We start from the raw sequence: 23,990 nt of genomic DNA on the forward strand, positions 1-23,990 counted from the left end.
ACCGAAAGCCTTTTTACCAATCAAGTTTTATTGAAATGATAGCAATCGCCAGTAACACATCTAAATCGTCTCATTCGCGGAATGGATCCAGAGTATGGTTGACTTTCCTGTAGATTCGCTTCAAGTACAGACACAGAACGTGGTCGGCCCACGTTCCGAACTCGATGTAGTACTTCAAGCAGCGGCGATAAAAGTCCAACTTCAGAAGGCCTGCTTTCATCTGGAACGAGTAAGCATGTCAAACTAGGATTGATGAGTTTTATTATATACAACACCTACCTCACAATATCGAATATTGTTCAACTTGGCAGGAGTGTGATGCACTGTGTAGTAATGTCTGAATAGCTGGGAAGATTTTTCAAACAAAATCTGGAAAGAGTAAGTAAAATGCCACTTTGTAATAAAACAGTTCCACAGTTGTTACAGCTAGGCGGATTTGGCGTGGATTTGCCCATAGAATTTGGCCCGCGCGGATTTGACGGTGATTTGTGTTTAGCTGATTTGTATTATCTCAGCTTTCAATTGATGAAAAAAAAAGTTGAAAATAGGTGGTTGCAAACATGATCTAAAAAAAGTTTTGGTATTGTGGTGATATCCTGCGGAGATCATAGTAGGTGTACTGATGTTGGAGGTCACTTGGAGCACCAGAGCTGTCATGAGAGGAAATATTCGAGTATCGGTGTTGAAATCTCAAAGCCCTGAATTAAGAGTTCTATCTACCTGGAGGTTACTACCATTTTATATAAGTGAATATTGATCCCCGACACCCCTAAACTCCACAAATGGCGACGAGAAGAACCTGCAACGTTATGAAATATATTCAGTAAGTAGAATCCAACAACCTTGTTCACAAAGGTTGAGAAATTGCTGGTGAAAAAAGTCTAGCCGAACTATTCAAGTTCCTTCACATGGTACTGCCTCAGGAACGGATTCTGTCCGTTGAGTTAGGCGACGATATTTCCAAGTTCACGTAATAGAAGAACTGCCTCAGGAACGGATCCCTTCCGTTGAGTTAGGCGATAGAACTTTCAAGTTTACCCAAAAGATAAACTGCCTCAGGAGCGGATTCTATCCGTTAAGTTAAGCGACAAGTATTGAAGTTTGCCTCAAAGGTGGACTGCCTCAGGAACGGATTTTATCCGTTGAGTTAGGCGATGCAACATCCAAGTTTACTGATGAAAGGTAAACTGCCTCAGGAGCGGATTGTATTCGTTGAGTTAGACGAAAACTAGTCTAGTTCATCTAAAAGGTGAACTGTATCAGGAACGGTTATTTTCCGTTGAGTCAGACGATCATGGATTGTCCATAGCAATACGATTATGAATCGAAATGTTTCCAAAAATGAAACCCTGAGAAATGAATGCCTCGAAGTGCCAGTTGCCCTTCCTGACCTTCGCCGAAGAATTTTGGAAAAAATCGACCATCAACTTGGACTAATAGACAAAATTCGTGAACTCACACCTTTCCGTCCATCAGCAATGGTACTATCGTTAATGGAATCGCCTGACTATCTCGATTATCGTGAAGGCAATAAGATGTCTGTGGAATCACCCTAAAGGAAGGAAGATGTGGTGATATCCTGCGGAGATCATAGTAGGTACTGATGTTGGAGGTCACTTTGAGCACCAGAGCTATCATGAGAGGAAGTATTCGAGTAACGGTGTTGAAGTCTCGAAGTCCTGAATCAAGAGTTCTATCTACCTGTAGGTTACTACCATTTTATATAAGTGAATATTGAATCCCGCCACCCCTAAACTCCACAGGTATAAAAACTCAAGATGGCGGCCAAAGTCAATATGGCTGACCCAACTTTTTATAAATGTAAATAGAGGCTCTAGCTGTCCTCTTTTCAACAACATTCACTGACCCCATCCCACATAACAGTCCCATTTGTAAAAAGTAGGAATTAAGAAAACGGCATTTGAAGTTTGAAAACTTGTTTCCATATAAAACTTTGAAAAATCGCCAAAATTTGAAAAATATTTTGATTATTTCGAAACTTTCACAGATTGCTAGTATAGTGTTGTTCTTTGCTGAGTATTGTGTTGTTCTTTACAGAGAAGAACATTAATCAAGACAACTAGATGATCGGCATTGAACCACAAAAAACCCACAACTGGTGAGATCTTTCCAATATTATTTATTTATAAATAATTCTACTTCAGTATATTTATTTTATAACTGCATATAAGCTGAAAATTCGCTATTTTCAATATCCTTTCATCTATTGGAAGATGCTTCAGTTCTGGGCTCTTTCTAAGTTGATGAAGGGATTTATAAATGCTTGCTAGGACTTGGCCAGGTGTGTGGAGCTGAGTGAATCTATGACATTGTAGATAGTAGCGACATCAGCAATGTCAATGGAAATATTCAACTTTGCAACTCCATCCAAGATTTGAGCAAGTATTCATGCTATGCTATGCTATTTCGAAACTTCCACAGATTGCTTTGCACATGAATACGTGACTGTGAAAAATAATACAATCACTACAAAGTTGTTCAATTTTGTGTTGCGTGACACAAAAATCTATGATGGGACTGTTATGCGTGTACTTTTAATATGGGACGCTCACACGGACGCTCATGACTTATTTTTTTCACACATTGACGTAAAAATTCGTAATTTTTATTAAGGTTTTCGAAAGTACATCGAAAATGATAACTATTCATAACGTTAACTCAAAAGTCACGAAAAGTCAAATGGGGCTGTTATGCGAGGGGGGCAGTATAGTTTTGAGGGAGTTTTAGAAGAAGCTTTCGAGTCACAGCAGTTCAAATGAGCCAACATTTGACCAAAATCGAGGGGTCCTGGCTGGAGTACGATAAAAGCAGTCATCAACAACGCAGCTGAGACCATCGTTGAACGGAGCCGATGGAACGATTGGTTCGATAACGAGTGTACTTCGAAAGATTTTGGAAGGGAAGAACGCATCGAGGGCGGTCATGCTGCAGCACTGGACTCGGCAGAACGTGGAACGATATAAAAGAACGCGGAAACAGCAGACCCGCCGCTTTCGGGAGCAAAAGCGGCGCGTGGAAGAAGCGGAGTGCGCACAAAAGGAACTGTGGTGCCAAGAAACACGGAAGTTCTACCAGGAGCTCAACGCATCCCTCAAAGGCTTCATGCCGCGAGCCGAAATGTGCAGAGATAACGACGGAAACATCTTGACGGACTGACATGAGGTGATCTAAAGGTGGAAACAACACTACGATGAACACCTGAATGGTGCGGGAAGCGCAAACATGGAGGACAAAGGCAGGGGAAGAAATAACTATGCCAGTACAGGGAACAACAACGAGCCAACTCCCACGTCTAAGGAAGTTACCAGCAGCTCAAGAACAATAAGTCAGCTGGTGATGGTTTCGGAGCGGAACTCATCCAGATGGACCCGGAAAAGTTGACCACTGCCTGCACCATCTACAAGAAAAGTGACAAGTCGGAGTGTGAGAACTTCCCTTGCAACCATAATTCTGAATGCCGCCTACACAGTGCTATTCCAGATCATCTTCCGTCGTCTTTCACCTAAAGTGAATGAGTTTGTGGGAAGTTATCAAGCCGGCTTCGTCGATGGCCGTCCGACAACGAACCAGATCTTCATCGTGCGGCAAATCCTCCAAATATGCCGGGAATACCAGGTCCTAACACACCACCTGTTCATCGACTTCGTGGCAGCATACGACAGTATCGACCACACAGAGCTGTGGAAAATCGTGGACGAGAACGGTTTCTCCGGGAAGCTCACTAGACTGATGAAAGCGACGATGGTCGGTGTAAAAAACTGCGTAAGGGTTTCAAGCGATCTGTCTAGTTTGTTAGATTGTCGCTGGGGACTGCAAGGCGATGGATTCTTATGCCTGCTGTTCAATATCGCCCTGGAAGTGGTTATGCGACGAGCCGGGGTATGTTTTCTCCAAATCCGACCAATTTGTCGCGAATGATATGGACATTATTGCAGGAACATTTGGAACGGTGGCAGAACTTTACACCCGCCTGAAACGTGAAACAACAAACGTCGGACTGATGGTGAACGCAGCAAAAATGAAGTATGGTAGATGGAATCGCAAACGACAGGGCAAGCCTAGGCAGCAGTGTTACGATATAGACGGGGACACGTTCGAGAAAGTGGAATATTTCGTCTACCTCGGATCCTTTATTAACCTTCCGGCACTCGCGCGATTGATCATCACCGCCAGCACCACGCTAATGCTGAGTACGTACCAACAAAAAGTGAGATTTTTTCAACGTGTTGTACAAAATACAACAGTGCGATCACTCGAAGGTTAACGACAGACAACAACGTTAGCCGTAAAATACGAAGGTGCAGCGGTCGAAAAAGATTGATAAAACCGGTGGTTCTCTACGGGCACGAGGCCTAGACTATGATCGAGCAGGACATGCAAGCACTCGAAGTGTTCGGGCATCAGGTGTTCAGCACCATCTTTGGCGGTGTGCAGGAGAACGGTGTGTGGCGGCGAAGAATGAACCACGAGTTTGCTGCACTCCATGGCGAACCTAGCATCCGGAAGGTTGCAAAGGCTGGAAGGATACAATAGATAGGGCATGTTGTGAGAATGCCGAATACTTGGCCGAATACAACCATGGAAAGCTGGTGTTCACGAGAGATCCGGATGGTATAAGAAGACAAAGCAGCGTGCAAGATGGGCGAACCAGATACAGAACGATCTGGCAAATGTAGCAAGCGGCCGAGGATGGAGGATTGCAGCCTCGTACCAAGTGTTGTGGCTAGGAATCGATGATGCAGTTTTATTGTTCTAACGATGTGATATTAAATAAATGATAAATGAATATGTGTAGAAACCACTTTACATTTGGAATAACTCCAAAAACTGCGTTTTTTAAGTAGTCGCTCCGAGTTTTTGAGTACTCGTTGATATTCTGAAAGTTCTTTGTACGAAATTGGCACGCAATTGCAAAGGGCCTGAAATAAGCAAACTATGTTCACAAGATTCAATACGGCAAAAAATCCTCGAATTAAGCGATCTGACCTAACAGCTGGTGGCCAAAGATGTCCAGCCTTCAAATTAGCGAACCTAAGTCCGATTGGAGGGAATTCAAATCAAACCAGAACACCACATTTTCTGTGACAAGCCATTGCAGAACCCATCGTAGTCGTACCGCAAACTGAACAGCAGATAGGGTCAAAACCATGGGTCAAAACAGTAGCAACCTGAACATTTGGTGAACATCCGACCCACGAAGTGATTTACTACGCAGATGACGGTTTTGTGTTTCTCATAATCAACGGGATCTTTATTTGTAGCTGTTATGAACACCTAAATGGACGATAGAGCAGTTCAATCAATTTCTGGACAAGATAACAGAAGTTACCAAACAAAGAGCAGTAATCAATGCCAGCGACTTCAACGCTTGCCGGCTCAAAAACCCAAGGGGAAGCAGTCCGTCTGAGGCTATGGATCAGCTAACTCTGGCAACGTAGACTTCGTTAACGAATATACTACCTGCACGAATCCTAGAGATGTTCGAGAATCTGCCGTCCATATGTTACTTTTTACAGTCATTGACCGATGAGAGCGATTAATTGCAGAGTACGTGAGGAAAATATCCACAGTGACCTTCAAGTTTATCAACTTAATGACGGGATACGATAGTATTGACCACTCAGAGCTGTGGAACATCATGGTCGAGAACGGTAGAATGTGTTCCAGTTCATTCTGAACCTCTACAAGGCGATGGAATCTTATGCCTACTTTTCAACATCGCCCTCGAAGTCGAAGACTTTGGTTGCAAGAGTCTTGGGAACAGTGGTAGAACTGTACACCCACCTGAATAACGAATGAGTTAAGGACGTGTTGATGATCAACGCCTAAAACAAAGTACATGCTAGTAGGAGAAACCGAGCACAACAGTTAGTGAAGTGTGAAAAGCAGAATTCCGACGAAAGCATCCCGTAAAGTTCGAGTAATGAATTCGGCTGTCTTGGATTCTAGCTACCATAAGGCATCATAATTTCTATCATGCAAAGTGGAACTTACATCACAGCACTTAATCTCAACGGTGGGCAACGACACCGGCCGCAAATAATCCGTGGTAACGGTCGTATACTTGAACAACAACTCCGTCAACAGTTCTTCAATTTCCCACACCAACATCAAGAACTCCTTATCGCACAGATCCCACGTCTCAATGATGTTATCGTAGTGCTCCAGAAAAAACTTTGTCTCGATGATAAAATTGTACACCTGGAAATTTTGGAAAAACGCTTGAAGTTTAATCTGACGTTCACGCAGGGGTGAACAGTTCACCGACCAGTTTCCAGTTGGCCACATCTTCGGGAGTTTTTGCACTCCGCCGATACATCACCGTGTCCTCCAAAATCATTTTGTTCACTTCCTGTTTCAACTGTTCCTGTTTCTCAACTGAGAATCGCGGGAAACGGAAGACATGGTTTCCGAAACAACTATTTTTGGAATTGTCATCATTGAAAGTAATTAGAATCTGTTAAGGTTGTAATTGTTTAAGCTTACTTTAATAGGTAAAACACGTGTTTGGCATACTGTTACAATCCGTTCGTTCCATCGCATTCATACATACAATCTTAATAGCTATAAATGGAATATCTCTACAATGCAAACGTGTCCAACGTGATCATTATCTTCTTCAGGATCTTCTTCAGATACAGACACAGATAACGATCGGCGACCGTTCCGTACTGCACGTATTCGTTGACTCTTCGGTTGAAGAATGCTAGTTTCACTAGAGCCGATTTAAGCTGTAAGCAAAAGAAGAAAACACACTCGAATCAAGTTGTGATCAGCTGGCGATCAATCACCCAGTTACCTCGCAGTTGTCTGTTTCCTCGAAATGTGACTTCTTATGGCGGCACGAGTGGTGATGTAGCCTCAGGTCCTTGACGCTGTGAAACTCTTGCTGCAGGATGGGAATCAAAACAGACAGACAATGTTTTATTGTTATTTATTGGCGAATGTAGCTTTGGTTATTTTCGATGTGCTGTTTGGCTTTGTTAGTTGGCACCACTTTCAGGAAGTTAAAAATATCCAATGGCGTCGAAGTATTTCTTGTTGATGATCTAAATTTAAACCGGTTTGAATTCAAGTTCGATCAGATGATCCGACGACTTTGAATCACGGTAAGTGATGTCCGTCGAATGGCTCTACTCTAAGACATTGATCGATATGTTTTCCCTTGCATCTTACAACTTGAAACAATGAACTTATCTAATATATATCAGATTTTTCAGGCCCTAGAAAACATTCGAAACTTTATATTCAATGATCTACCATAATATTAACCAGAGTTCTCACTGTGTCTTTAGCTACAACAGATTTCCAAATATTTAACCCTTTGAAGACGGAATTTTTCCAAGCGTTATTATGAAGTTATTTCTACGTATTTCTGTAATTTTGGTGCTCAATAGCATAAAAAATGTGGAATATCCTGCAGAATATTTTTTTCGGACATCCTAACTGTTCTTGAGTTTAGATCCTTAAGTCTACGGGTGTAACGGTAACTTTTTTCATTATGAAAAGCTTCCATTTGTAATCTATCATGTATAGTAAGTCTTCTGAAAGTTCAATGGAGAGTATAAGATAAGTCGGAATATCCTAGGTCATCCAAACTGTTCTTGAGTTTAGATCCTAAAGTCTACAGGTGTAACGGTAGCTTCTTTCGTTATACAAAGCTACGATTTGTAATCTATCATGCCCAGTAAGTCTTCTGAAATTTCAATAGAGAGTATAAGATCAGTCGGGATATACTAGGCCATCCAGAATGTTCTTGAGTTCAGATCCTAAAGTCTACGGGTGTAACGGTAACTTCTTTCTTTATACTAACCTACGATTTGTAATCTATCATGCCCAGTAAGTCTTCTGAAAATTCAATAGACAGTATCAGATAAGTCGGGATATCCTTGATCATCCAAACTGTTCTTGAGTTCAGATCCTAAAGTCTACGGGAGTAACGCTAACTTCTTTCATTATAAAAAGCTTCCATTTGTAATCTATCATGTCCAGTAAGTCTTCTGAAAATTCAATTGAGAGTATAAGATCTAGGTCATCTAAACTGTTCTTGAGTTTAGATACTAAAGTCTACGGGTGTAACGGTAACTTCTTTCATTACACAAAGCTTCGATCTGTAATTCATGCCCAGTAAGTGTTCTGAAAGTTCAATGGACATCATAAGATCAGCTGGGGCCATTAAAACTTTCCTGGTGTTCAATATCTAAGTGTGGACCAGAAGCTATGGTCTCCGCAGTAGTGTTGTTGATCTGGAATATCTCAAAACTTTTTTGGAATGACTTATGATATGCCAGGGGGATTACAGATTACAGTTTAAAGTTCATTGTGAGCATAACTACTATTTCTGTCAAGAGCTTAACTTCAGGATTGTTTGAATGATTCTCAATGTTCCAAAGGTACATAATAATATATAGTAGACCTCATGATAGTCCAGTCACCGCGATTGATTATGAAGCTTTACTCAGTATGTCAGATATACCTGATGCTATGAGTGTAAACCTAAAGTTCTGAACTCCAATGTAGTTTGGCTGACCTGGAATATTCCAAAAGTATCTCTTAATAACTTTTGAGATTTCAAGAGCTTCACGGATCTCAGCAGTATGCCATGCTATTATTTATAGCGAAAACACAAGGTTTTTCTTGTAGATTTGAAGGAATTCATTTTGAAACAGTTTGCACGGCCCTGAATGTCCCAAAGGTTAATAATAATCAAGTAGCCTTCAGACTGGTCCAGTAACGACAGATAAATATGCAACGATAATAATAATAATACTAAATATGGCTGTTGTTGCGAATGTAGACCTGATGTTCTGAACTCCAAGGTAGTTTGGCTGACCTAAAATATCCCCATAGTGTCTCATAGTGACATTTGAGATTTTCAGAGCTTCACGAATCCCAGCAGATTATGCAATACTATTATTTGTGGTGAAAAACATAATAAAGTTATTTTTTTAGATTTGAAGGACATCTTTATAGAGCAGTTTGGACGACCCTGAATATCCAAAAGGGTTATAATTAGCTAGTAGACTTCAGATTGCTCCGCTAATCACGGTTAATTATGCAGCGTTACTCAGTATAACAGATATGGCAACTGTTACGATTGTAGACCTGAAGTTCTGAACTCCAAGGTAGTTTGGATGACCTAAAATATTCCTATAGTGTCTCTGACATTTGAAATTTCAAGAGCTTCGCTGATCCCTGCTGATTATGTAATACTATTATTTATGGCGAAAACACATAAAGTTGTTCTTGTAGATTTGAAGAACTGCATTATAAAACAGGTTGGACGACCCTGAATGTCCCAAAGGGTTATTATAAACTGGTAGACTTCAGATTGCTTCAGTAACCGCGGTTGATTATGAAGCATTACTGAGTATAACAGATGTGGCCACTGTTACGAGTGTAGACCTGAAGTTTTGAACTCCAAGGTAGTTTGGCTGACCTGGAATATCCCTATAGTGTCTCTAAGTGACATTTGAGATTTCAAGAGCTTCGCGGATCTCAGCAGATTATGCAATACTATTAATAATGACGAAAACACATAAAGTTATTCCTGTAGATTTGAAGGACTTCATTTTAGAACAGTTTGGACGATCGTGAATATCCCAAAGGGTTTTAATAAGCTAGTAGACATAAGATTGCTCCAGTAACCGCGGTTGATTATGAAGCGTTACTCAGTATAACAGATATGGCTATTGTTACGAGTGTAGACCTGAAGTTCTGAACTCCAAGGTAGTTTGGCTGACCTGGAATATCCCTGTAGTGTCTTCAAATGACATTGTGGGTGTCAAAAGGTTCACGGATCCCAGTAGGCTATGCAATATTATTTTTTGTGACAAAAATACATAAAGTTATTCTTATACATTTGAGGACTTCACTATAGGAGAGTTTGGAACATCTAGAACATCCCAAATTATAAAACACCTTTTGATATTCTTGACGAAGGCTAAATGAATACATATAAACGTAACCCACATCCAAGCTCAGCTTTAAGAACTGCTGGTATGTCAATTATTTCGTTTTTACAAATTTCATGGTGTTCAGGATGTTTAAGGTTATCAATTAAGGCCAAAATACAAATATTCCCATTTTTTCCTAATAGAGGACTCAATTTGCAACAACTTTACCGAAGACAGTATTTTGTTTTATCGAATGGGTGAATTTATACAGCTATGTTGGGGTCATATATGACCCCTCCGGCTCCTAAGGGTTAAGGGTCTTCAGCAAGACCATGTTGAGGGTGACGGGTTCGATTCCCGATTGATCCAGGAACTTTTAGAAAAAGGGAGTTTCCTTGATTCCTTGGGCATAGTAAATTGGACATTAGGTCAAGTAGAAGAAGGAGGACAAGAAAAAGAAGAAGAAGAAAAGTAGAGTAAGCATTTGTTGTAATCCTCACAGGAGCCAGCTTCAGGAAAAATTCTGGGAATAATCATTGAAGGAATTCTGCGAGAATTTCCGGAGGGAAATCCTGACAAAACTCCGGGATGGATTCTAGTAGGAATCCCGGGAGGAATTCGTGAGAGAATCCTGACGGAATCCAAGAACAAATCCCCAAAGAAACTTAAAAAAAATCCTGGGAGACATCTATGAAAGAATGATAGAGAAATCTGTGAAGGAATCCTTGAAATAATCTTAGGAGAAATGTCTGAAATAATCCTGGAGAAATCCTGAGAGGAATCCCTGACAGAAAACTGGAGAAATTAGCAAAAATACCTATCGAAGAGTTATTGAAGGAATCCCAGGAGAAATATTTGTAAAATTCCTAGAGACATTCCTGAAGGAATTTGTGAAATAATCTCGGGAGGAGTTTCGGAAAGAATTCCGAGAAAATCTCGAAATGAATTCCGGGAAGAATCATTGAAGATACCTTTGAAGAAATCCCGGGAAAATCTGTGGAGGAATCCCGGAAAAAATCGTTAAAGTAATCTAGGAAAGAATCAGTGAAGACATCTCAGGAATCCCTGAAGGAATTCCGGTAGAAATTCCTGAAAAAAACTAGAAGGAATATCTTGAAGAATCCCTGCATCTCTGTAATCCTTGAATTTCTGTAGGAATCTCGGAAGGATATTCCGAAAAGTCCTGAAAGGGATCCCATGAAAATTTTCAGGAGAAAGCTCTGAAAGAGTCCTGGGCGAAATCCTTGGAGGAGTCTTCCTTGAAGGAATCTCCCAGGAGGAATCCATGATAGAATTTTAGGTGGATTCCATGAATGTATCTCTTACGGAAATCCAGGAAAATACCGGGAGGAATTCCAGGAAGGAATCCCGGAAAGGATGTTGAGTGAAATAGCACGTCAAATTCCAAGAGAAATCCTGAAAGACATCCCTATAGGATTCTCCTCGAGATACGCCCTTGAAACCCTATGAAAACCCCGCCACTGACAACCCCCTGAACCCGAAGAAGCACCCTGCTACATCCCTGAAACCCAATGGAACGCTTCTGAAGCCCCCTGGAAAAATCCTGGAATACCCCTGGGACGGGATGATGACCAATTTGCCTTGTAGAGGTTTTAAGAAACTTCATAAAACCTTATACCTTTTATTATGGTTTTACGATGGTTATAAGGACAAACGCTTCAGCAGTGCATCAGAACTTCAGACGCATAAATCTCAAGAAGCAAGTTTCAAACAACAGTGCATTTTATTATTATGTTCTTGCTCACTTACAATAAGCTTAAAATAAGAAGCTCATGTGCACTGGTTTTGTTTACGAAGAGATTTGTGCTTTCGAAATCGAATTCTAACAAGAATGTCCTTAAGAATTCTGTCTATTTGACTAAAAAATGTTTCTTGGGTAGAATACTCCTGAAACTCCTTGGAACACCTCTGAAACCCCTTGGAAAGTGGAACGCCTCTGAATCCCCTTGGAAAGGCTAGGAAAGGTAATGAAACCCCAGGGAAGGCTTCTGAGACCCCTTGAAAAACCATGGGTCCCCTGAAACTCCCTGGATCGCTCCTGCAACCGCTTGGAAACCCCTGGAACGCTCCTTAAACCCACTGGAACAACCTGAAACGTCACTAATTTTCCATGGAACGCCCCTGAGACCTCTAGGGAAACCCCTGAAACCTCCTGGAATGTCCCTGGAATCTCTTTAAAACTCCTGGTACGCTCCTGACACCCGCTGGAACACGCTGGCAACGTCCCTGGTATCCAACGAAACGCCCATGAAATCCACTGGAACACTCTGTAATACCCGTGATACATCTTTAAAACCCCCTGAAACCTCACGGAACGCTCATAAAACCCTACGGAACGCCCATGAAACACCCTGAAACACCCATGAACCCTTTTGAAGACCCCTTTTAACACACTCTGGTACACCCTTGAAACTGCATTACCCTTTAAAACGCCCCGAAACCGCATAGGACGCTCATGAAACCTCCAACAGACCGTGAGGTCCCCTCGAACACCCCAGGAATTTTTCTGGAATGCCCATTGCACAATGGGTTCAAAGTAGTATTTACAAAGACAAAAATGTTTGTACCTAAACCGCATGTTTTAGACATGGTATCTTTGGGAATGGATCTTTCATCATTGTAACATTAGGGTGATCCTTCTAGTTAAGCTGATCCAAACATCTGCTTTTTAATAGTTTTATATATATTTACAAAATGCTCTACAAAGTTGTAGAATAACTTATTTGGAACAAGTTTGCCAAAGAAACCATTATTCTATCTCTTATGGTTCCTAACTTATATTTTTTTAAAGAATCATGTTGGGGTGATCCATCAAATTCAGTTTTCTTACAATAACTCTCAATTCATTCGTTTCTTCTGTGAGTTCTTCCTTGGGAAGGGAAGAGAAGTGTAGGTCCCGAGATAAACTAGCCTAGGCTAAAAATCTCTTTAAAAATAAGAAAAATGAAAAAAAAAACAAATAATTGAATAAATGAAATGAGAGAACTTACGTATTTTTTTGCCATTTTGTTCTTTTCGTCTTCAGGTTTGTTTTAACCAGTTGAATCAAAAGTTGGCCTCCAATCTTTCCCGTCCAAGCTGGTATAATTCATTTTCAGGCATCTTTGCGTACAAAAAAAAACCTTTTTGAGGAAGAGAATAAACCTACCGGTAATATCCCAAGTCATCCTAAGTAAAAGTATGTGTTTATATTTTCATTTAGCTTGCAAATGGCTTTTCCAGTCTTGATAAAATTCAAATACAGCTATTTGATCTAGTCCGATGTGTCGGTCCCATTTAGGACCTTCCTCAGAGACTTTTTTTTATCTGTATTAACGAGAATTTTAGCCCTAGGCTAGTTCATCTCGGGACCCACGCTTTACTTCCCTTCCGAAGGAAGAACTCACATTTTGTGAGTTTTTTGGGAGTGGGATTCGATCCCAGGTCCTCGGCGTGATAGTCAAGTGTTCTAACCATCACACCAGGTCCGCTCCACGAAATAGCTCCTGTAATTCTTTGGAAAGATCCCAACTGGAATTCTTCCAGGTGTTTCTCAAGAAATCAATTATTGAATCCGGAATCCTTCAAAAGAATCCTCCTGGTATTTTGCAGGCATATATCCAGGATTTTTTCAAGTATTCCTCCCGGGTTTCAGGGGTATCTTCCAGATATTTTTCTTGGTTTTTTTTTCAAAGTTCCTCCATAGATTTTTTCCAGAATTCTCACAGGGATACTAATCAAATTCTTCCTGGGATTCTTTTCGGAATTATTGCAAGTGCATCCTCGAGAATATTTCTAAGTTTTTTTTTTTCAGGGCTCCCCACAGAATTATTACAAAAAATACTTTGGCAATTCTTTTAGAACCTTCAAGATTCATCCCGGAATTCTTACACAGATTTCTCCTGGAATTCTCTTAGGGGCATCTTCCGGAATTCAGACATCTCTCCGAAATCTTCTACAGATTTCTAGCGATTTTTTCCCAAAAAATCCAAACGCCAGGATATTCTTCCCAAATAACAGGAATTGTTCGATCCAGAATTATTCCACGAATTTATGCTGGCACTACTTTAGGTCGTCCTTCTAAAAATCCCAATTACCTAGATAGCTCTCGGAATTCTTTCAGAAATTTCTCTCGCAATTGTTCCGAATATTTCTTAAGGAATTCCTAAAAAGTTTTATCTCGAAATCCTCAAAACGGATTCTTCCCGGATTTTTTCTAGGTTTTCCTCCTGGGTTTTTTTTACAAAGATTCCGCACAAAACTCTTCTACAGAGTTCTTTTTGGCGGAGTTTTTTTCAGGGATGTTTTTCAAAGCTCTTTTAGGGTTTCTTTCCGAACCTCATTCAACAGATTCTCCCTGAATTTCTTTTCTATAACTGATTCTTCCCAGAACCGCTTACAGAATTCTCCCCGAAATCTTAAGCGTTTTATCATTTTTTCGGTTTTTATTTATTTTTATTAAAAAAAAATAACGTTATTTAACGAAGCAATATTTTCAAAATTGGTTTTCGTACACATGTAGAGTATGGATCAAGATACCTTCTGATTTTTTTTTTTAGGTGGAAAATGTTTTCTATTTTTGCAGAAACCATTTTTTCGTGAAATTTTGTTCTAAAATGGTTTCTGCAAAAACGAAAAACATTTTCCATTACAAAACAAAAAATCAGAAGATACCTTGATCCATACTCTACATGTGCACGAAAACCGATTTTTAATACATTGTTTCGTTATTTAATGAAAAATCAAAAACCAAAAAGTGAGGAAATGCTTCCTGTTTCGCCTTAAGGACTTCTTCCGAAAATGGATCTAAAGAATCTTTATGAAATTCTTCCAGAAAATGCGGCTGGAATACTTCCAGGAATTCTTTTGTAAACACATTTTAAAGTATTCTTATTAGAATTGCTTCTGGAAATTATCCTGGAATTTATCCCGCAAGTTTCTCAAGGATTTTATCCGGTGCTTTAGTAGAGGTTTCTTCTCAGGTTCTTCCAAGAATTATTTTTGGGTTTTTTCCCAGTCTTCCAGGAATTTCTTCCAATTTTTTTTCAAAAATTTTTCCGGGATTCTTCTAAAGATTCAACTCAAAATTCTGCTGAAATTTATCATATTTTTTAAATTCTACCAGAATTATTCCTGAGGTTTTTATAAGAATTTCACCTGGAATTCATCCAAAGTTCTGCCATACGTTTCTTCCATAATTCTTTCAAGGTTTTATTCCGGAATTCTTTCCAATAATTATTTAAGAAATCTTACTCGGAAGGGCATTTTCCGGAATTCTTCCAGGGATTCTCCCGGAATTCTGCTTGAATTTCCTGTTGGGATTCTACCCATAAATATTCCAAAAGATTTTCCCGGAATTCTTACAGGGTGGTTGACTCCAGGAGTTCTTCGAGAGATGCTTCCCAGAACTTCTTCCCATGAACTACGGAAATCTTAAAAAAAAAAACATCCAAGCTATCTTTTATCAAAGCCTTCTGGAATGCTTCTATGGATTCCTTACGGATTTTATTCCGGAGATTCAAACCCGGTATCTCTCCAGGTATTCCTCTCGAGTTTCTCAAAGGATTTTCCCAGATTTTTTTTTTCTAGAAATTTCTTCCTGGATTCCTTCAAGGTTTTTTTTATGGAAATTCTCTCAAAAATTTTATCCAGGAATTATCCTAGGGATTCTTCCTGGAAATCTTCATCAGATCCATCCTGGAATTTTGTTTTCAGAAGTTTCTTTCGGCTGTGGTGCTGGAGGTTCTATTTTGAACTTTTTCAAGAATTTCTCAAAGATTTTTAAAACTTATTCCTACCAAAAATATTCAAGCAGTTCTTCAATTGTGTTCGGGAATTTCCAAACGATTCCGTTTGAAATTTTTATTCTCTTCTATTCTATTCTATTGTATTCTATTCTATTATATTCTATTTATTTTCTTCCTTTTCGGGAATTGTTTCTTGAATTTGTATACCCGGATAAAAAATTACCATTCATCACATGGTAAATATTATTAACATATGACTGGTTTTATTGTTCACAATAAAACACATAGTAGATATATTGTTACTTTTTACAATAGAAATCAAGCACATATAGTTCGTACAATAAGTGAACCTTAGCTTTATTAGTGACTAATTGATGCGATTGTTTTTCAATAGTTCTATAAAAATTTAAAGTTACTATCAGTAAAAATTAATTTAAGTTGTTTTTATATAGTTGCAAAAGTGTCTGCAAAGTTCTCATGGACTTTTTATTAAAAAAGAGTTTATTTTTCAATCACACTTAAAAACAATTTGTACCAAATAAATAACAATAAATATTATTGTTGCTTGGATCATGTTTGTATATTCAAATACAAAATCACTCGACATATTTTTTTATAGTTTTCGTTTTAAATTTGAGTACAGTAGATGTTTCGGTTATCGAATGTTATTCGCAAAAACTTCAACGACTGACAGACGTCAAGCCGTGTTGGCAGAGGAAGCTCTCAATGAATAACTGAGGAAGTACTTTTAGAAAACTAGCTGAAAAGCAGGTTTTAGCCAAGTGAGGACGTTACGACAAGAAAAAGATGAACAATGTTTTTTCTAATGTTTTCCAATAAATTAATGGAATCTAGTAAATAGTAAACTACCATTGATAACAATACAAATACAATTTGTTTAATGGGGTCAATTGAACCGATGTTAAAATAAACATGCAATAATATTTGTTGTTATGTAAACAGATTTCGCCTTTGAAAAACCACAGAATTCATATTTCTCGGTAACATTTTTCTTCAGCATTTACAGATACTAATGGCCACATGAATTGTGGACGATTTATGGTATGGATCATACGACCTGAGGTCTGACTTGGTATATTTGGCAGTTATTTGAAAAGATTGATGATAGATCTGATCAACAGCTGCCAAGCAACACATACCAGTCAGACATCAGAGTGTTTGACTCTTATCATAAAATGTGTATATCTAGATTGAGTTTAAATAAGGGCGAAAGTAACATGAGCGAGTTCTCTTCATCGACTCTCTCTTCCTCAAATTAAAGTGACAAGATGCAAGTATGGTTGCACTTTCTGGTCATAAATCGCTAGGTTGCGATGCAATCTAGCGTCTAAGTGTAAAAAAGTTCAATTGAATTTGCATCTTGTCACTTTAATTTGCAGAAGAGAGAGTCGATGAAGAGAACTCGCGCATGTTACTTTCGCCCTTATTTAAACTCAATCTAGATTGCCCATGAAGTGACTCCTCCCGAAACTCTTCCAGGGATTCCCACCGGATTTTTTTTTTCAAGATTTCTCGGATATTTATTCAAAACGACGTTTCAACATAAGATTTGCGTGTATTATACGTCGTTTTGAAAAATTATCCGAGATTTCCTCTCGGAATTCTCCAGAGCATTATTTGCAGGAATCTTTTTATAAATCCTCCAGGTATTCTCCAGGGATTTTCCCCGGAATTCTTATATGGATTTTTCATGGGAATATTACAGGTTTTTGTAATATCTTTCATGAAATCCTTTGGGAATTCTTCCAGAAATTTCTTCTGGAGTTTCAGAATAGTTTGCAGTTCAGAAGGAATTTTTCAGCCTTTGTACCTTGATGCATGGGATATTCCTTGTCTGAATCGCTCAAGAAACCATTTTTTCTTCGATGGTAAAAAGGACACGGACACGTTTAATGCTTCCAGTGAGCTATTTGCTCTTTGAAGGAAGCACGACACTAGACAACGGACTAGCATGCAACGCCCAGTGGCACAGCCGAAAACTTTTTCCTGACAGCTGCGGCGGGAATCGAACCCGCGCTCCTTAGCACGATGCGACTAAAGGCTTGGTGACCTTAGCCGCACGACCACGAAGCCACACAAACGCTATTTCGAAGAAAAGACAGTTTAAATGGCTATTACCTTAGAACATTTTTGCCACAAATCGATCAAAAAATTTCTTGAACAAATCCTTCTGATCATAAAACAGGGCTTTAAAAACCAACCTGACTTCCTGCATTAACAATGGACTCTTCCATACATTCCATCATCGTCAAACAATTCCGTGTTGAAATAACTTTAGAATGACTACCAAAAAACCAACTCGGATTTTGACAGACAATTTACTAGGAATTGTTTCAAATTATTTTTCTCGAGTAATCTTTTCAAACATTCCACTAGAAGCCCACTAGAGATTCATTCTGGTCATTTTGTTCTTGTTCTTTTAGTACTGCAAAACCATCGACAGCCTTTAACCCTCTAATACCCAAATTTTTGATTTTGATCTAAGTATCATTTTTCGTCATCTAAAATCGATTTAAACATGTTTTGGAAGATGATTCTTTTTAATTCTCGATTTCGTGAATTTCAGTTTTTGATTTTTCTAATTTTTATTTTTGAACATCCCCACACTTTTATATTTTTCCTGTAAGCCAATTTGGGGAACAGATTTTTTGAGATGAAAACATTTTGAGATTTTATGATTATTTCACAGAGAATTTTATTTTCCGTGTTCTTGTAAGGAAAATAATTTTAGAGTGTATTCGATTCCCTTAAACTATTAAACAAGGATAGAATGATTTGGGAAAAATTTAAAATATGTTAATTGTAGCGATTCAATACAAAATAAACAATGACTTCTAAAAGGTGACTAAAACATCAATTTTTCAATGATTTTCGAAAAATGTAAATACGTTTTATAATACATCAAAATCCATTTTGAGATATACAAAACAGTCCTAAATATCAGCCAAAAATATAAAAATTTTGATTTTCCACGAAACAAAAATTACAAAAATGATCAAACTATACCCCGTCTAAAGGCGGGATTGGGTATTAGAGGGTTAAAGGCTTATTTCACAGATTTGAACAACAAATCCCAAAGTGTTTCTCTAGGAATTCTAACTCTCCAAGATTATCAATATCTATATGTTTTCCAAGAATGACTGCATAGACCCTTGATTACCATATGAATTTTAAGAATCTCTTTTAACCCTCTAATACCCAATCCCGCCTTTAGACGGGGTATAGTTTGAGCATTTTTGTAATTTTTGCTTCGTGAAAAATCATTTTTTTTATATTATTGGCTGATATTTAGGACTGTTCTGTATATCTCAAAATGGTTTTTGGTGTATTTTAAAGCGTATTTACATTTTTTTAAATCATTGAAAAATTGATATTTTAGTCACCTTTTAGAAGTCATTGTTTATTTTGCATTGAATCGCTACAATTAACATATTTTAAATATTTCCCAAACCATTCTATCCTTTTTTAATAGTTTAAGGGAATCGAATACACTCTAAAATTATTTTCCTTAAAATTACACGGAAAATAAAATTTCAGTGAAAAAAATTTAAAATAATAATATTTCAACAATAATCATAAAATCTCAAAATGATTTCATCTCAAAAAATCCTTCCCCAAATTGGCTTCCAGGAAAAATATAAAAGTGTGGAATGTTCAAAAAAAAAAAATTAGAAAAATCAAAAACTGAAATCCACGAAATCGAGAATTAAAAAGAATCATCTTCCAAAACATGTTTAAATCGATTTTAGATGACGAAAAATGATATTTAGATAAAAATCAAAAATTTGGGTATTAGAGGGTTAAGATGGCGTAGCTTTAATGATGAAATTCGTCAGCTACCTTAATTATAGGGTACTATACAAACAAATCAAATTTATGAAAATTAGCAAAACATTTAGTAAATATTTTTCATTTTTGTACCAAAAATTTTATAAAACAATATCCCGAGAATGTTGCGTTCAACTACGACATGTTAGAATCGGGAAAATATTCAAAAATCTACCGGAAAAAATCCCCAATTTTTTTTTAATGCCGTTTTGTGGGACCACCTTTTATTATAAATTTATGTTCAGTGTTGCCAGTTTTACGATTATACATATTAGCACTTTACAATCCCATACAAACCGATCCCGAACTTACCCCGCAACACTGTAGATTGAAGAAGTTGACATGTTTCCGCCCGCCCACGCCCTCCAGCGACAGTGTGGTGAACTTGGACAGTAGCTGCGTCACATTTTCGTGGATCTCGATCAAGTAGTGCAGGAAGAAGTTACCCGACAAGTCCCAGTGGCTGATGATCGAATCGAACTCGTCCAGGAAGTACTTGGTTTCTGAGATGAATTTTTCAACCTGAAAGTTTTGAGCATTCGTTACCGGAACTCCAAGAAGAAGATGGTGTTGCTCCTCGCGACCACCCTACGCACATCTTTGCTTTGAATAATTTTCTCCATATTCTGGCAGCCCTCCTTAGCACAAGTACCTATTCTCTGAACCAAACTATTTTCCCTGTCTGGTCTGTTGAACACAACACTAGAAAACAAAATTGCTCCAAAATACTGTACTGTTTCGACTGGCTGCAGCAGAATGTGAACACGTCGGGAACGAACGGATGCCAGTGGCAAACTACGCCGTTGGTAGGACTTTTATTGTTCAGAGGAAGTGTCTCCTATTTTTATTTTTTTTTTTTTCGGTGGCTTGATACAGCCGTTTTTGGCAATCTTCGCCACGCCTTATTTCCTGGCGTTCGTGTGTATTCGCATCAAGGCAGAATCGAGCGGAAGACACATAATTAGTCGATCAAGACAGACGTAAGCGCGATCACACGATCTTGCGTGAGTCGGGAGGTTTCGTGAAAAGCGGAAGATCACGGGTTGTTTATCTCTGAAGGATTTGAATTTCGGATTTTTAAGAATATGAAATTATCTACGTTTGTTTCAGTAGCTTAGAACTTTAATGAATTGGAAATTTTCTTCTGCATTCTCTTCAAATTGATGATCAGACCCAAGGAGTATTCTTCTCCAAAATTGATGTACTCGTTAAGTCGATGACGCATGTGAGCTAGCTTCGCGAAAGCAGATTTGAGCTGGAATTGTTAGAAGATGATGATAATTAAATTGTTAACCAAACTATTCAATAGGAATAATATTAACCTCGATCGCATTTGCGTGACGTACGAACGGTTCATTATGAACGGCTTTATAGTGCCTCCTCAGTTCCGCAGCATCGTGGAAAGCCAACTAACACAAAAAATAGTCACAACTTTAATCAAACTCGTTCTAAATTTTCAACACCGCACTTTTACTTACACCACAGCAGAACAACTCCTTTTCCGGTTTCGCACTTCCATCGTCGTATGGTTTTGCATCGAATTTCAGCAGCAGCTGTTTAGTCTTGGTACGGATCTCGCGCAAATAGCTGTGGAACACTCCTCTATAGGGATCCTTGTGCAAGATTATTTGGTCGTAGTCCTGCAGGAAGTTCTTGACGTCTTTCATCATCATGTCCAGCTAATATTTATGGAATGTTTTTTAATACTTAATTAACCTGCATTTTATTCGCAAAAAATACTAACGTTTCTATACTTGTGGCTGTAATTGTACACAGGATGATGAACATAAGCAGTCACTCGAACCATTCTGTAAAGATCTTTCCTCGACACTTTCCCAGCGGGAAGTGAACGTTCGTTCTTTTTAGCATACTCGACAGTCTCCCGTATCTTCCTTTCTTTCCTGTCTCAAAATAGATTCCATCGTTTTTGTGGTTGACGATTGGAAATATAATTGCCCTAACAAGTAAGGTTGGGTATCATGAGTTCGAGCAAAATTGTGATGCTGTAGTGGTTTGCTTCAATTGTCTCAGACTAAAACAAATGTATGATTCATATTGAGTAGTAGGAGAAAAAATCAATTTGATTCGTTGTTGATCGTCCCTCAGGAAAACCTGTCTGGTATTCGCCGACGAAAGATTCTCAAAGAGGTCTAAATAATTTCTCGCGCCCAAAATTGTCCTTCTAACTTCAGCTACATTTAAGAGGTACGCCCCGAGCGCCTGTTCACCATGAAGGTGCGGCTCAAACAGTGTCTGTTCTGGCATCCAGCGGCTGAATATGAAATGCTGTATCGTATCGCGTCAGCAATACCTAAGGAGGCAGCCCCGTCAACGCGATGTAGGCAGTCGATAAGGTACCTGCTGAACACCAAGAAAAGCAATAGTACAGTAAACGGATTGATTTAACGACTACAGAATCCGAAACGAATTAAGGTCAACGATTGGAAAATCGAATCTTGGAACGTGAGAACGGCTTTAGGACATTTACCCGGATTCCATTACCCCGAATGACCCATTACTCCAAATAACTTATCCGCAAGCCTATCTGGAGACCCGCTTTGGGTAACTAACGTTCACTCTGTACAACCTCTGGTTGAAGACGGTGTAGTGTTTAAAAAAAAGTCTACGAGGGAGGAGGGGGTTCCGAGATGGCGAAAAATGAGTCCACGTAGTTTATGGACAGCACCTAAAAAATATGTTGGGAATTTTGTTTTTCTTGATGGTCCCGTAGGAGTCTATGAACTCTACCTCCACCCCATACGCTTCATTTGTAAATGGGAGGCTTATCTACAAGACAGTTTATCAATTTGATATTTTATTTCTCATCGTCCTCCAGTTCGGTTTACTTATTTACTTATATTTACTTATTATATCTACTCAATGCTCCCAGTCCCGCGTATATCCATTTATATGTCACGTTCTTTAATAATTGTGTACATTTGTGTTTGAATATTAATTCACGGGCCTCTCCTTTTATTTCGTCCGGCAGCCATCGTGTTGAAAAGTCTAAATCCTTTGAAAAATAAAGAATTCTGTGTTCCTGTCATTGTCAAGCTCGGTAAGCGAAAGTCATTGGCTCCTCTCGTCTCGTATTGATGAACGTCTGATCCATATTTTATGTTTTCAGTCAAATATTTTGGTGTCAATCCGTGCTTAATTTTAAAAACTAGAGTCAGGGTTCGAAGTGTTATTCTGTCTTTCACTGGCATCTATTGCAGCATATCTCTCATCAGTCTACTTGGCGTCATCCTATAACATCCTAATATCAATCGCATTGTCCGGTTTTGCACAGTTTGCATTCTCGTCATCTGTCGTTTTGAAGCCAGGAACAGTATGGAAGCACAATATTCGAAGTGTGGAGCTACTCTAGGAGCTACTAATGTCTTGTACAACATAACTTTGTTGTCAAATGATAAAAACTTGTTGATTTTACACAACATTCCATATTTTGAAGCTGCTTTTCGTATTATGTAGTCAATATGCTCATTGAAATTTAGTTTCTCGTCAACCATCACCACATGATATTTCACAACATTAACTTGCTCAACAACTTCGCCGTCAATTGATAAGGTGCCAACATATCCAGTCCTTATTTTGTTTGTAATTAACATATATATACTATGTTTTCCTGACATTTGATTTCAGTTTCTTCATCTTCAGCCACTCCCTCAGTTTGCTCAAATCAAGCTTCATTGCTGAATAAGCTTCTGCAATGCTGTCAGCAATAATGAACAATACTGTATCATCAGCAAACAAATTTACATTACAAAACGTCACAACATCCTTAATATCATTAACATACAAAATAAAAAGTATTGGCCCTAGTACGCTACCTTGTGGAACCCCTATGTCAACGTATTTATAGTCAGATTCTTGTCTTCGATAGATGGTAGCCTGTGTCCTAATTGATAAATAACTTTTGAATCAGTCAATAACCTTACCATTAATTCCTGTATTTTGTAGAGTACTAATTAACTTGTTTCTGTCTATGGTTTCGAATGCCTTTTTCAAATCTAAGAATATGGCTAATACTACTTTTCTATCTTCTAAAGCATTCTTCCACTTAAAAAGCAACTAATTTAATGCAGTTTCGCAAGAATGATGCTTTCTTAAACCAGACTGTTCTGGTAACAGAATGTCATGATTGTTGAGAAATAGTAGTTTACGCAACAAGGTGCAGAATGACGATTTTTACAGCACGAGTCGTACATTTATCCAACGAGGCTTGCCGAGTTGGATAATTACGACGAGTGCTGGAAAAATCGAGTTCTGCACCGAGTTGCGTACAACGTTTTTTGCAATTTCATAAATTACCCTTGAGGATAGTTTTAAACAAAACTTTTTCATCAAACTGCACACTGATGTTCATAGCCATGTTTAAGAAAATCTGATCATAACAGGTTATACTGTGCAGTTGTCACAATTTTTCAAAACTGCGACCAGAAAGCATCAAGAAGTTGATCAAAACTGAAAACAG

General features: G+C 38.5%; 3 protein-coding genes across 3 annotated transcripts; all 3 read right to left on the reverse strand.

Moving 5' to 3' along the window:
* Positions 1-7: 7 nt before the first annotated feature.
* On the reverse strand, positions 8-6,430 carry LOC115266103 (uncharacterized). The gene is made up of 4 exons (XM_029872038.2): positions 6,290-6,430; positions 6,016-6,222; positions 280-369; positions 8-220 (listed from the first exon to the last, which is right to left on the reverse strand). Exons 1-4 carry the CDS (start codon positions 6,359-6,361, stop codon positions 71-73), a joined length of 519 nt encoding a protein of 172 aa, XP_029727898.1. The 5' UTR covers positions 6,362-6,430; the 3' UTR covers positions 8-70.
* A 51-nt stretch (positions 6,431-6,481) lies between these two features.
* On the reverse strand, positions 6,482-20,368 carry LOC109422723 (uncharacterized). The gene is made up of 4 exons (XM_029872039.2): positions 20,110-20,368; positions 19,826-20,035; positions 6,821-6,910; positions 6,482-6,752 (listed from the first exon to the last, which is right to left on the reverse strand). The coding sequence occupies exons 1-4, from the start codon at positions 20,134-20,136 to the stop codon at positions 6,603-6,605; spliced, it is 477 nt and encodes a 158-aa protein (XP_029727899.1). The 5' UTR covers positions 20,137-20,368; the 3' UTR covers positions 6,482-6,602.
* A 63-nt stretch (positions 20,369-20,431) lies between these two features.
* Positions 20,432-21,405, reverse strand: LOC109422724 (uncharacterized). Its single transcript, XM_019697591.3, has 4 exons — positions 21,258-21,405; positions 20,992-21,192; positions 20,836-20,922; positions 20,432-20,768 (listed from the first exon to the last, which is right to left on the reverse strand). The coding sequence occupies exons 1-4, from the start codon at positions 21,318-21,320 to the stop codon at positions 20,628-20,630; spliced, it is 492 nt and encodes a 163-aa protein (XP_019553136.2). The 5' UTR covers positions 21,321-21,405; the 3' UTR covers positions 20,432-20,627.
* Positions 21,406-23,990: the final 2,585 nt, after the last annotated feature.

Source organism: Aedes albopictus, chromosome 3 (genome assembly GCF_035046485.1).
Source record: "Aedes albopictus strain Foshan chromosome 3, AalbF5, whole genome shotgun sequence".
Taxonomy (NCBI): Eukaryota; Metazoa; Arthropoda; class Insecta; order Diptera; family Culicidae; genus Aedes; species Aedes albopictus.